This window comes from Nicotiana attenuata, unplaced genomic scaffold (genome assembly GCF_001879085.1).
Source record: "Nicotiana attenuata strain UT unplaced genomic scaffold, NIATTr2, whole genome shotgun sequence".
In the NCBI taxonomy this organism is placed as follows: domain Eukaryota; kingdom Viridiplantae; phylum Streptophyta; class Magnoliopsida; order Solanales; family Solanaceae; genus Nicotiana; species Nicotiana attenuata.
In genome coordinates this window covers 85381-100975 of record NW_017670946.1, presented here as the reverse complement: position 1 = coordinate 100975, position 15595 = coordinate 85381, and the positions used below count along the sequence as shown (strand labels likewise).

Genomic DNA, 15595 nt, shown 5'->3' with positions numbered 1-15595 from the left:
GGATCCTAGAATCTATACATTTGAACCAGCTGAAGTTGATGAACAATTTATACATGGACAGATTAGAATAATTTCAAGGTCAATCACATTTGGATTTTCAGCAATATATGGCTTGCATACCACTAAAGATAGGTTGAATTTGTGGAGAAAGCTGAGGCAGATTCATAGTATGCAACAAGGTCCTGGGTTAGCTATGGGGGATTATAATGCTGTCTTACATGCACAAGACAGACAACATGGTTCTGAGATTCAAGATATGGAGACAAAAGATTTTAAGGAGTATATGAATGATACTGGGATGAATGAATTATAATATGTGGGAAGGAATTACACATGGACTAACAACCATACTTACAGCAGGATAGACAGGGGGCTTGTGAATGCTAACTGGATGATGACAATGCCAAATTTGAAAGTGCAGGTGCTAGAGCCACCTGTGTCTGATCACTCACCACTGAAATTAATGATCACACAGGTACAGGGAAAGAAGAACAGACCATTCAGATTTTTCAACTGTATAGCTGATCATCCCCAATTCATACAACAAGTTGAGCTAGCTTGGAAAGAAAGGGGTGCAAAAGGGATGATGCAGGCAGTCTGGAATAACCTCAAAAAGACAAAGGAGGTTATCAAAGGGATAAACATACAGCATTATAAAGGGGTTGAAGAAAGGATTAAAGAGACCAGGAAGGAGCTGCAGTCAGTACAAGAGGAAATGAGCTGTAGACTACAGAAGATAGAGTTAATTGAGAAGGAGAAAGCCTTGAAGTGTGAATTAGAAAAATGGGTAATGATTGAAGAGAGTATATACAAGCAAAGATCCAGAGTTCAATGGTTTCAAACTCAGCCTATTTCTTTGCACAGATGAAGAATAGGAGTAATTTGAATGGAATCCAGATTTTAACAAATGACATGGGAACTAAATTAGTGATGGAGGATGACATAGAGGCAGAAATATTGGGATATTATAAGAAACTACTGGGGTCAAGAGCAGAAAACATTCCAGCCATCAACCCAAATGTCATGAAACTGGGAGCAGTATTAAATAGAGAACAACAGTTACAGCTTATCAAACCAGTGACTAAGGAAGAAGTATGGGCAGCATTGAAGGATATCAATGATCTAAAAGCTCCTGGCTATGATGGTTTTAATGCAGTATTTTTCAAGAAGTCTTGACAAATTATAGGAGAGGATGTGACACAGGATGTATTGGAATTCTTTGAAACAACTCAAATGTATAGACCTGTCAACTGTACAACTATTACCTTAGTCCCTAAAGTCAGGAATCCTGCTAGCATTAAAGAGTATAGACCTATTTCCTGTTGTACTTTATTATGCAAAGTGATTTCCAAGGTTTTAACTAAGAGGTTGCAAGGAGTTATGGATACACTGATTGATAGTACACAGTCTGCATTTGTTCCTGGCAGAGTAATCACAGATAACATCATCCTTAGCCATGAACCGGTGAAAGGATATGGAAGGAAAGGGGTATCACCTAGGTGTATGATGAAACTGGATATGCAAAAAGCCTATGACTCAGTTGAATGGGCTTTCATGGAATAGATACTGAATGCTTTGGCCTTCCCAGAACAGTTTGTGAGGTGGATCATGACATGTATGGAAACTGTCACCTATACAGTACTGATTAATGGTACATTGACAAAGCCATTTGAAGCTAGGAAGGGGTTGAGACAAGGGGATCCAATTTCTCCATTCCTATTTGTATAGGCAATGGAATACTTGACAAGAAGCTTAAAGACATTGAATCAGATCCCAGACTTCAACTATCATCCCAAGTGTGCAAAGATGCAAATCTTACAACTTGGATTTGCTGACGACCTTTTATTGTTTTGCAGGGGTGATATAGGATCAGTCAAGTTACTGTTCCATTGCTTCATGGAGTTCTCAAAAGCTTCTGGACTGGTGATCAACAAGAATAAAAGTTCAATATTCTTTGGAGGAGTCACACAAGATGCACAAGAGGAAATCCTAGAGTTTCTAGGGATTCAGAGAGGTGACCTGCCAGTTAGATACCTAGGTGCTCCTCTAAGCTCTTAAAGAATATCAATAGCTCAATGTCAACTCTGATTGATAAAATAGTGGGCAGAATAACTTCATGTTCTGCTAAATTTCTGTCTTATGCTGGAAGGATCTAACTGATAAAGAGTGTGTTGTTCTCTATCCAAACTTATTGGGCACAAATCTTTATGCTCCTTAAGAAGATCACTAAGCTACTTGAAGCAATCTACAGAAATTTTTTATGGATATGAGAAGGCAATGTGTCAAAACAGGCTCTATTGGCATGGGAGAAAGTCTATCTTCCCAAATCAGCAGGGGGATTTAATATCATGAACATAACTATCTGAAACAAAGCTGCCATATGTAAACAGTACTGGAACCTTTGCAAAGAAAAGAAGAAGTTGTGGATACAATGGATACATAGCTACTACATCAAAGATAGGAACATATGGGAAGTCCAACTGAAGCAAACATCATGGATGGCGAGCAAGATCATGAAAGCAAAGAAAATATTTATGGATGCAGGATTCAACTATGATGATATCACAAAGATGAACAAATATTCGGTTAAACACATATATCACATACTGCGAGGAAAATTTGACAAAGTAAGCTGGAGAAGAGTTGTTTGTCATAATACAGGATGCCCCAGGTGGATTTTTGTATTAATTATGACAGCACATGGCAAACGGTACACACGAGACAGACTACAGAGATGGGGAACACAAGTTGATCAAGAATGTGTCTTATGCAAACAAGCTAGTGAAACCATTCAGCATCTGTTTTTCGAATGTCCATATGCAAATGCATTGTGGAGTAAACTGTTAGTATGGCAAGGGATCAAAAGACCAGTGTATGGATGGGATGAGGAACTAAGATGGGCTGAGAAGTGGACTAAGAGGAAAAATGCAGCAGTAGAATTATATAAAATGGCATTAGCAGCAACTGTGTACTATGTGTGGCAAGAAAGAAATGTTCGAATTTTCCAAGCCAAGGCAAGAGGATGGGAGATAATATGCAAGCTGATAATACAGGAGATTCACTGTCGAAGTAATAAGTATATAGAGAAAATCCTACATAGTTTAGACTGGTATCCAATGGAATAGATAGGAAATGTGTAAATAATAGAAAGGTGGTAAGGGGGTGAAGCATAGGAAAGTAGGAAAATATGTAAGGGTTTTTGATTTACTTGTAAATATTTCCCTGGTAAATGAAAGTTTTAATTACCAAAAAAAAAAAGTGAGGGAAATGACGGGTGCAAAGAAGAAGAAACAAGAAAGAGAAAAAGAAAAGAAAAAGAAAAAGAAAAAATTAATTAAGATGATACTTTTGGGGGTTTTTACGCTGTCATCGAGTATAAAATACATCAAGCGCCACATCAGTCAAATGTGATGGTATTTATTACCGTTCAAACGAGCCAGGGGAGTCATAAGATACACGCAAAGTATAAGGGTGCATCTGGTAAAGTGAAACAACCTCTAATAGGATAATTATTTGTTATCCCTTTGAATATTGAACTAATTGTATCACTCTGCATCTAACCATTTGATAGAGATTGCGGAGACATTTTCCCTTTGCTGGTAAGAGTAAACTAAACTAGTGTTAAAAAAGAAATGGAAAGAATAAACTAATAGTAGTTGCCTTTTTTACGATATTACAAATTAATGTTGTGCATTCAATGTTATTTATTCGGTGCTATGCATGGTTCCTTGGTAACTTCTTATTTGACGAGGAGAATCACAAAAAATGAATCAACTAATGAAGATTAAAAATTTGGTCAAGAGGAAGAAACTTAATAATATTGTAGTAGCCGTTCATGGTTATTCTGATAGATTAATCTTCCAATATGCTGGCTTCAATATTAACTTAATATTTACAGTATACATTACCTGATTAGGCTAAAATCTTTTACACCACCAATGTAGAAATATTAAATATTTCTATGATTGTTGTAACAATATTGTTTGGCCATAGCTCATGAGAGAGGAGAATTGTCTAGTAACAATACAAGGCGGGGTAGTTTGGAGTAGACAGAATTGGGCTTTCCCTTAAGCAATCATGAATGAGGAATTTACATAGAATACAACCCTTTAAAGACTTATTTATATTTTCTACAACTGCTTAAAACAAGTTAATTTTAGTACAATTTATTTTAAAATCTTACCTTTTTATGTACAACTTTTCATATATATATATATAGTATACAAACATTGAAATGAAAAAAAATAAAAATATTATTAACAAATATATTATACATATACTATGTATTATTGTTTACTTTCTTTGAGATTTTCATACCTAAAACATATCCTTATATATCTCTTTGAGATTCTCTCTCACCTAAAACGTATCTATCCGTATTAAGTTTTCCCCAATTTCTCCATAAAGGATTCGAGTATATCCCAATGTCCCAAGCCTCTTCCCCATTATTAAAAAATATATATCATGTATACTAGTAAAAATATAGTATATAATATATTTTATAGTATAAACTTATATGAAAATGTATATAAGTATACAATACAACATACCTTCATTTAATAGTATCCCTTTACTTCATCCGATGTATACATTGGGGGGGGGNATAAACTTATATGACACTTGGTATATATAATATAAAATACATCATATCTTTGTTACATGTTATATATTGATTATGATCTATTTTGTTCCGTTTTTTTGGGTACTTTTTATTTAAAGATAATTTCTCCTACTATTAGAGAAGGAGAATTTGATAAAGGATGGATTGTTTGTTGAGAATGTGGCGGAGAAGGAGAATACAAATAAAAAGGTAATGGATATTTTCCGTATTAAGTTTCCTTATATATAGGAATTGTGATGGAGTAATTTTAGGGAACAAATGATTTTATTAAATATGTTTGATATTCAGTTTCCTCGTTTATAGGAAGCTACCGTATTTAAGAGCTATTTCCTTTATTCTTTTACGGTGTTTAAGTTGTAAGATATGTTAATTACTTTATAGTTGTAGATTAAGAAATATTTTATGATTCTACATGTATTTATGTAAACTTCCCGGTATTGTACCAAAGTAAAAGATTGTCTCACCATAATTCCATCTCGCCACATTTAAACTCATCTTAGTCACAATATTTATAGAGGAATTTTCAGAAACCACTATTGTTTAGTGGCTATTAACTTCCTATAGCTATCATATACATAATTACTTCCTATAGCTACTATTTAGTTGATACGGTAGTGTATTTGCTGTATTCGTGCTGCTGTATTAGGAATACAGCAACAAAAAGCGCCTAAAAATCAGGGTAGTCCAGCTGTACGCACATGTATTCACATGTATTCACGCCATGTATTCATGAATATAGCTGCAAAAAGCGCCTAAAATCAGGGCAGTCTAGCTGTACGCGCATGTATTCACATGTATTCTCGCGTTGTATTCATGAATACAACAATAAAAAGCGCCATGTATTCATGAATACAACAGCAAAAAGCGCCTAAAATCAGGGCAGTCCAGCTGTACGCGCATGTATTCACATGTATTCGCGCTGCTGTATTCATGAATACAACAGTAAAATGCACCTAAAATTAAGGCAGTCCAGCTATACGTGCATGTATTCACATGTATTCGCGCCATGTATTCATGAATACGATAATGACAATCACTTTAAAAATAGGTATGTCCAACTGTCTAAGAGAGAAGAAAAACATAAATAGCGTATTTCATGCCTTATTTCATGTCTCAATGGTAGTATATACCATAAATACTTATTTTGCTATAGAATATAAAAGGTAGCTATAGAAAATAATATTTTAAAATAATTTTAATTTATAATAAATAGGGTGTATACCTTTGCTATACGAGGTAAAATTTCCATATTTATATGTATATGTGCTGTGAGAATTTCTCATTAATTGATTAGCTCTAGGGGTGGCAGACGGGCGAGTCGAGTCGGATATGGGCTGATCGAAAATGGGGAATGTAAAAAACGGATAAAGTATCCGACACCACGTAAAGGAGACCTCTATACTATATAACCATGTCATAAAGGCTGATGACATTATTATGTTGAGTAGATTGGTCAAAAAAATTCTACAACCTCTGCTTCTGAGGAACCTGTGACACCCCTTTTCTGGTGCAAGCAAATATAAAAGTAGAAGACAAACCAAAATAAAGAAATGGTTGCACAATATGCCATTGTTCTTCAAAGGTTCCTCAAGTAATATAAAGATACTCGAGAAAGATGTCTCAGAAACTTCAGATGGAAATGATTGAAAGCCTTAAATTAAAAAGCAGCTTCTCATCATGAACATGGAAGCCTCATATAATGATATGATACATGATTTAGATAGTTTACTACAAATAATAAATATCAAACTCTAGTTGGAAACAACCTGTGCAGCCAGACAATCAAAGAGAAAAAGGGGGAGGAAAAGAAAAAGAATTACATTTACAGTGGCTTATGATCCGATTAGGTGAGATTTTCTATACCAGGTATAGATATGAATATCCCTTCAGAACCAGAAGGGGAAAGTACAAAATTTAAATTGAATAAATTGCAAAAGAACCCGTATGTGTTAAATTAGGTTCAACTTGTTTTGAGCCGTTTGAAGGCATGGACAGACTCCTCCCTTGTACTTGAATCTATCAACTGTGGATTTGATCGATTGCTTGTGGAAATGTTATCACCCTGGGAATAATGTCAAAGTTTAAGGTTGTTACTTATGGCTTGATTCGTATCTTAAGTTTCAGAATAATATTAATCAAGAACTAGAAAATTAGTGGAACTAAAAGAACTTCAGGTACCTTAAAATTGGACACTGAAGCATTTAAGCTATCATTTGCTCTTTTCCCAAGATCAATTTTCACTGACATATTGGCTTGTGACAAATCTACTCCAGAATTCTGCAGTGCTTGTTTCAATGTGTTCAACAACCTGAAAGGTTTTGATTAGATTGCAGAATTATGCGTAGTAAAGAGATCCAATAAAGAACAAAAGTATCAACGACAAAAGTACACGACCATTTTTTCCTACTGGAAATCCTTAACATCATTGTTTAATGCCATAAAATATTGGAGGCAACTGAATCTAGTTTCAGATCCTTGGAACTCAGATAATGAGCTAATATTCTGTTCATAGCACTGCCAAAGTATCTGGATTTATATCAACGGTTGCTTTGGAAAGATTAGATCACAAACTTTTCCAAGATTAGAGAATTCTTACCTTTGAGAATAGACACTGGAAATGCTGATTGTACCACCTTCTATAGACACCTCTTGGCCTTTTAGCTTATCATTTGTAACGGCACAATCAGTCATATTTGATCTGCTAAGCCAAAATTGAGATTGGGACTTCAATTCCAATGAGTCGGCATCAGGTGCCGGTCTAGACTGTAGCGATGCTATGCTAGTACTCCCACAAAATGGAAATGCGTTTGGTTGCTTACAAAGTGTTGCTGTCTTGTTTGTTAATTCAGACTGCTGACTACTTTGTTTCACAGCGGAAATTCTGTTTGGCTCCAATGTCTGTCCATTTACAGGACTTGTGGCAGAGATTGCAATTTTGCTCTCGTCAAACTTTCCAGCACATATAATTGCAGGAGTAGATGCACTATTTGTTCCTTGAGATTGATCAATGAAACCTTGAGTCATCCGCTGGCACTTATTCTGCTTTCATGGATGAAGAAAAGTCACTGACTGCATTAGTGAATGTACTAAGAGAATAGCCATCTTACATGGATTGGATGCTATCTACAAAATTGAATAAATATAATCATGTCCTTTTTGATTTTATGCATTCTTGCAATATAAACAAGTAAATAGAGTTCCACCATTTCAATCATCATATTTCAAGGGCAAAATCCCATTGGTACTTACTCCCAGAGCCACATAGATGGTGATGGACTCCAAACATATCTAAGAATCATCTATCATGTGCTACCAAAAACAATGTATCTCGTACTTAGCATCCTAATTGTTTATCGGTTGGTGACCAACTCCTCCATCTTAATACACAATATTAAATTAAATGTTGAGATTTTTGTCCTAACTTCTGTGATGATCCGAGTCCAATGACCTTTCAAGGGCAGGATAATTAAAACTAAAGATCTAGAGAAGGAGAGAAAACAATGAGAAAGATCAGAGAAGGATTTACCCATGGTAATGTTGAAGGTTTACTCTCCGAGCCTTGATATGACCCCTCATACGTGTGAACTTTCTCTTGTAGGAATTGAATATATTCGACAACCTACGAAGACATTTTACTTATTCGGTATATAATTCTTGTGAACATAGAATACTTAATCATATATGACATTCAATTACCTCCAGCAAGAATGATGCTTTGTCTCTCTTTTGGTCACTGTGAGGGATGATCTCTCTCAACTTCAGAAATCTGACAAAGAAGTTCCAAATGCAATAGTTCAATTTTCATTGACAATCATGTCATTGTGACTATTAATAAGTCCGGTAACATAGTAGCAGATTAACCGAATTTAGAGATGTTAACATGAAAACCTAGTATGGGTTTAGCAACGGAATAGAACTTTCAAACTAACAAGCTTCTTGATATGCCTCAGATCACACAACCATTCTCCTTCTCACATAAAAATAGTCACTAGTCACTACATCACAAACTTTCTTTTCTTTTATTTTCTCAAAGCTCTAAATTATGATTGTAAACATGCCTGTCATTGATCTTGCTTCTTCTTCTTTGCTCTGTTGCTGAGTGCTTCGAGCGCGGAGTATTTGGCTTCTGATCGCTGCTTTTTCCATCGACTTTCACTGATAAATCGCCTATACATAGTTATCTTTCTGTTAAAGATGCTAAATTCAGTGTACTGCGAGAAGCAATTATCAGAGTTATTCAAGACAAACTTCTGGAGTGTGAAGGTGACTCTTTCTTGACAATAAACTCTTCCTCTTCATCATCATCTTCTTCATGTGCATTGTTAGCTGATTTCATCATTTTGAGGAAACTCTGATTCTCAACAGCTGATGATTGCCTGCATCGTAATTTATAGAGTTAGAAGTGGAGGCATAAGCACAAAATATCAAGAGAAATAAGAAGCATTCTTATGAATGAAGGCCAGTCACTCACTGAGCGGATGAGAGCGTGCTCAAGGTTGCAGTGTTATGATTATGATTTGAAGATAATTGTGATTGCCGTTCCAACGATGTCGTGGGTTGCCCTCCACCAATGTTGACATCTGCTTTTGCCAAGCACATAACAAGTGTTAACCGGAGCTGAAGTCTTCAAGCTTAACTCTCCACGGTTAATACTATAGTTGTCTCAGTGGAAATCAAAATGTACCTCTTACGACGTGTCTATCTCCAGCCACATTCTCCTTCCCTGTCTTTCCCTTTTTGATGGCAGATTCATTCCATATTGCGAAACCACTCCCCGAGTAAGAACTGCAGTTTGAGTTTCTATCTTCTCTATCAGTACTACTAGCCTGCGTGACAGCAAATATGTTTGTTTCTGGTGTTGGAATCCTTTGCTGCAAATAAGAAATGCTATAGGTGCCAATACCACCAGGAAGAATATGTGCTGCTGAAGGAGGCTTTTCTGTGGCCTCTACCTCAACTTTAGTTTCTGCTTTCCCAACTGTCTTCCTTGCTTGCTCCAGCGGTTGCAAGAAATCATGAGTTTTTAGGTAGCCACCTGTTTAGTAGCCATGGCCAGCTGAGATTATATTAAGGCACTAGAAGACATAATTGTCCATGTTAAATACCATGCATAATAATGAAAGATGATGCTCCTTCAAGAAATGAAGGAGCAAATGAACGCATTTTCTAACAAATCAAAAATGAAGCATAAGTGTTTATTGTGAGTTCATATTTACTCCATCTTAAAAATTTATGCGCACTCGATATTTACTCCAATCCTAATAATACAAGACATTGTCTTCACATACACATTTATTATTAAACAAAAATTAATTAATTTCATTCTCACTTTAATTTCGAACTTAACCACAGTAAATTAGTTTGATTTAATATAAACACAAGTATTTCACCGAAAAATGAGTTATAATTCCCACACAACAAGAAGAATTAACTTAAATAGCCGCCCACCCAACTGTTCAAACTAAAAATAGCTAACGAATGTGTAATATATATAAATTCATATATAATACGTATATAAACCGGGCGGGAAAAACTAAAAATAGCTAACAAATGTGTAATATATATAAATTCATATATAATACGAATATAAATCATATATACCGGCAGGGAAAAGTAAACAGTAAATTCGACCGACTATTTGCGTAAAGATCTCATTCAATAATTGCTGCTTATCACAGTCAAGGCCCACAAGATGGCCCAACTCTACGCATGCAGCAATCAGCGTTAGGGTCACGGGTGTATTAATTGCGACACTCGTGAGTACCTTATATGAATTTTCCCTTCTATCCCCGCCACAATTAACATCAGAAATCACATTTATACGAAATTCCAAATCTCCATTCATTTACTAAATTCGACGCCGTAAACTTTCTAAATCCAGACCTCGTAGCCAAAAATTGAAAACGGAAAACAATACAATATGACTGAGGAAAGAACAATTACAGTAAAAAACTAAAGGGGATAAAAGACTTCTAAATAGAAAAGATAAACCCTTGCATGTACTGAAGATTTACCTTGCGGAGGTCTTGGATCTTGTTCAATAGGTGAATACAGTGAAAGAAAGTCATGCGTCTTCTTCCTCCCTGCCACCAAAAATATATATATGGAAATCTAAGTTTTTTACTTCGTCTCTAAGATTATTCATTCAAAATTCCAGTTTTTTGGCACCAATAAATTAACATTAACTGTTACCTTCTGCTCCAAAAGTTCTGGACTGAGGCAGCTCCATTTAAGGCCAGAATTCTGTGTTTCGAAGAAACAAAAGGGACAAAATTGCCACTATGTACAGCAGAATTCAACTGAATTTCCAAAAGTCGTTGCGTAATTCAACAATTTCAAACCCAAAACTCTTCAAGTTCCAAGCAGATCCGCCTCCAACAGAAGATCGAAGGCGCATTAATTAGAAGCCGTCCCTTTCCAACAAAACTAAAAAATTGCCTATTGTTTGCCGATAATAATTCACCATACAACAATAACTATGTCTCAGTTTCGAACTAGTAAGGTTGATAATAAGAATTCTCGATATATATTCCGTTTTTTTCCAAAAATTCAGCTGCAGGGAATTCGGCTCCGTGAGAAACAGGATGCTGCAGGTTTATTCAACCAAATCTGCCAATCAAAATTCAACTGAATTATGCAGGAAAAACCTAAGAATTTTATAATATGGTAGATCCAAAAGGAAAAAAGAGGAAGATACGTACATTTGATGTGAATTAGTGATGGATAATGCATAATTCTGCTGGTATTCCTCGTAAAATGATGAAAACAGAATTTCTCAATTCCCTAAGCGTAATGATGAGTTAATCCCAACAGTGAATTTTTTTAGGGATTAATGGTAGGCCCTCGTCTTGATTAACGCAGCAAACGATGAACAACACACGCCTCGATTGCTTCCTTTCTTAAATATATATATATGAGAAAAAAGTAAAAGAAAATGGGTCTCAGAGATCAGAAGAGTTTCTCTCTCTCTCTCTGCTCCTCTTTGATGAGAGAAGTTTTAAAGGTAAACGTTGTTCGTTGTCGTTGGCTGTTACGTGCTAACTCCGTTTGGAATCAACGTCGTTTAGGTAACGTCAATGCGGCGGACTAACGGCGTTGGATTCACTGGAGGAAACTGGAAAGTGTGCAACTGGGTAGGGCCGTAAATATCGAATTACCGTATCGAAATAAAAAAATTTGATATTTGGTATTCGATATTTTGGTATTTGTATAGTATATAGTTTATTTTTAAATTTTTTTTAGTATTTGGTATTTTAAAATAAAATACCAATACCGTACCGAAATATATATTATTTTGCACAATACACATATTATTAATTATAACATAAATATAAAAAATCTAAAATTTTGTTTTTCTTTATTCTCTAAGTTCAACAATTAACTCTAAGCAAGTAACAAGACATTTCTAATGATCAAATTTATTCCTTTATGTATAATTTTCTCTCTATGAGTTGATATTTGCTGGTTTTGGACAAAACTTTTGTCAACAAACGTTTTCAGTTTTGTACTTTTGAGTACTTTAATTAAGAATATTACAGTATATGACTCTACGCACTAGTTAGTATTCAAACCGAATAAACCGAAGCTACCGAATTGATAAACCGAAACCGAAAGGACAAGAACCGAATCATACCGAATTTAATTAGGTACGATATTGTATAGCATTTTAAAAAACCGAAATATCTAAATACCGTACCGTACCAACCGATGAACATCCCTACATAGGCAGGGGTGGTTTGTACGGTAATGGTGTAATTGAATTATTTTACAATGTAATATTCGGATATACTTCTCTCAGCATCTTTACCTTAAAATGAAATTTTTTGTCCAATAAAAAGACACATTACACCGGAGCCTATAAAGTAATATGTAGACTCAAATATTTTACTTCGTACAAAATATTGCTCCCTCATATTAAATTTATATAACATTATTTTCTTATTAATTAACCGAAACAATAATATGTTTTATATTTAAAAGCAACTAAACCTTAATGATAAACGTTTACAGTCACACAAATATTATAACATATTTAAAATTACAAGTCTCAGTTGTCTTACTATTTTTTAAAATTTTATGTTGACGTAATATGATTGAACAAGTTTTTGAAATTTGTAAGCTTAAATATGTTATGAGATTTCTGCCTATAAAAACATATATCAGTAAATTCTAGGTCAAGTTAAATTTATATGTAATGATAGAAAAGAGACTTTTAAAACTAAATAATCTTTAAAAAAAACATGTAGCTGAGCGGGACAAATAAGAAGAGCAACCGAGACATAGCGAATGCTGTAAGCTTCTAACTGTGATGGCAGGTCACGTGACCTGGACATGCGCAATCCACATGAAGAGGAGTGAGTTGGCATTGACCCCACTTCTTTTAAATAGATTTAAGGACTTTAATGACTATGATTAGTGCACAAATCCCAACTAGTTATCCTATTGTAAGAGTTAGGGCTGTAGAAACCGAACCGGAAAATCAAACAGAAAAACTGTACCAAATCGAAAAGTCAAACCAAACCGATTAAGAAACCCGACTAGGTTTGGTTTGATTTGGTTTGGTATTAACAAAAAAAAAAAAATCGAACCAAACCAACATATAAATATATAATATTTTTATATACTTTTAAGACTTTATATAGAATTTTATTTACAAAAATTCTAGAAATATTTGGGATTCTCTTGTGGAATGTAATATTTAATAGAATATGAAGTACTCCATTTTTATTAACCTTAAATAATGAGTTACATGATCACTTTCTTATCAAGTGTTACTGAAATGCGTCAATTTCTTTGTTCTTCCATGTTCATATGTCAAGATTTATCAAATTCTTATATCTTTTTCGAATTTGAAGTGGTATTTCGATAATGTAAAATTAAATAGCACTTATCATTAATTAGATATCATAATGATTTTTATGTTTACTTATTAAATTCGTTTAACCTTGAAAGTATACATCAACAAAAAATTATTGTCAGGCGACTAAAAAAATAACTATCATGTGTTATTAACAAAATTCTACCATAAAAATATTTTAATAGATCATATGTTTGTCGATTTTCTTTTTAATTTTTACTAAACATATATTTGCTTATAAAAAGTTTAACAAAGTAAAACTAAAATAATATTCATGTAACAAAAAAAATCCGAAAATCCAAAAACCCGACAAAACCGGACCAATCTGACCCGATATAGTTGGTTTGGTTTAGTTTTAATAAAAATCGAACCAACCTGGTCCATGTACACCCCTAGTAAGAGTAGTACTGTCATAAGATCTTGTGTGAAACTACATAGGATAAAAAGTAGGCGTTTGGACATGAATTCCAAAAAAGAATTTCAAATTTGAAATTTCACTAAAATTTGAATTGAAGATGAAGTTGTGTTTGGTTATAATTTTTTGCCGATGTCTTTTTTTCAACATATTTTGCAACTAAAACCTAGCAATCTTCTCTTTTTTAAATTTGAAAATGCATTTTCAAGTGAGATTGAAAAAATTATAAGATTTGGATAACCAAACACCGTTTTAAAAAAAAATCATAAAGAGGGAAAATTTTTCTTATGTCGAAACAGGCTCTAAGTGTTAATGAAGCCAAAAAATTTAACCAAACTTAAATTGTGTTTTATTTTGATAGAACTTTTAGAAAAGATTATATTTCAGCTATAAAAATTCCGAGATGAAAGAAAAGATTGGCAATTTTATTTTATCAGAGTTATCGCCCCAAATTAAAAAATATTCTTGTGATAGGTCCTATTCCTGATAAAAAATATAGTGAAATAACCTTCCTATGACACTTGCTTGAGATTTGCATTCTTCTATATTGAAGCTAACTACTAGTGACTTATCCATCATTTTGATCAGTAAAGTTATGTATGTTTCAAAAAAAATATATAGTGTTATGTAAGATTATTGTGTGATTTTCGAAAGTAAATTATTGTTACATGAAACTGAATTAAATCAAATCATAAGCACCCTAAAGAAAATGGAGTACGGAACTAAAGCGTTGTTTTTTTGGACTCAAACGATAAAAATAGGTAAAAACCCTAACTGGGTACCATTTTATATATAATGCGGTTTTAAACTTTCCTGCCCTACCAATAATTCATCTGAACTTTATTGGCCCACCAATAATTGAGGCTATAGTGCACGCATAACAGGCGCTACATATATAGCGCCTATTATGCATGCGCTATACCCTCAATTATTGTACCACCGAGACTGGTATTTTTCTTATTTAAGCAGTTTAAGATTTGGTTAAAATCCATTTAGGATCCTTCAGGTCTTCCGAAATATTTGTTCGTTAACTTATTTTGGATTTTGTCATAATGTCCGAAAAGCAAAAAATTAGGGTTTCATTATATTGGGGGGTTGAGGTTGTGGTGGAGAATAACTCAGTACGCTATAGTTGTTCTCCACAGTGTCATGTTAAGTTGCCATTTACAATGGAGTACGATATATTGGTATCGTTGTTATGTAAATAAATGAGTGTGAGGAAACATCCGATTAATATTAAAGTAATCGGAAGATATCTGTATTCTGTTATTCCGCAAGGGGTTAGTTGTTATGCTGAGTTTAACATCGAAGACGATGAAACTCTGATAGATTTTTTGAGGACTTCGGATAAACACAGAGGACTTCTTGTGATAAAAATATTGGACATGTATGTCAAGGCTGAAGAGGTTCGCAATATTGACGTTCCACAAAATAGGGATAACCCTCAATCATCAGGTGATTGTTTTGGAGCAGCTTTATCCGAACAGGTTCCGTTTGAAAGAGTTTGGCCAGATCTAAACTTATCTTCACAGGCGAATGAGGAGCGAAGACATAATTTCTCCCCAATTTTACATAATCCACAAGCCGAGTGGTAAACTTTAATTTTCCTTTGTGTTACAATATTTCTTTTATGTATTGTAGTTGTATTAACATTCATATATTTCACAGGGGGTACTGGCCAGAAATGAATTTTACAAGTTAT

At 34.2% G+C, this 15595-nt stretch overlaps 1 protein-coding gene across 2 annotated transcripts; it reads right to left on the bottom strand.

Annotated features, from left to right (window-relative positions):
• Positions 1–6249: 6249 nt before the first annotated feature.
• LOC109244692 (transcription factor BIM2-like) lies at positions 6250–11591 on the bottom strand. 2 transcript variants are annotated; one of them, XM_019411826.1, is made up of 12 exons: positions 11323–11591; positions 10814–11230; positions 10636–10704; positions 9306–9656; positions 9093–9201; positions 8870–8997; positions 8680–8776; positions 8318–8387; positions 8148–8240; positions 7218–7660; positions 6800–6929; positions 6250–6683 (listed from the first exon to the last, which is right to left on the bottom strand). In XM_019411826.1, the coding sequence occupies exons 2-12, from the start codon at positions 10848–10850 to the stop codon at positions 6582–6584; spliced, it is 1629 nt and encodes a 542-aa protein (XP_019267371.1). In that variant the 5' UTR covers positions 10851–11230; positions 11323–11591; the 3' UTR covers positions 6250–6581. The 2 variants fall into 2 exon arrangements, with proteins under 2 accessions (XP_019267371.1, XP_019267370.1); XM_019411825.1 differs by having other exon boundaries at positions 8680–8788; positions 11323–11590.
• Between the last annotated feature and the right edge of the window lie 4004 nt (positions 11592–15595).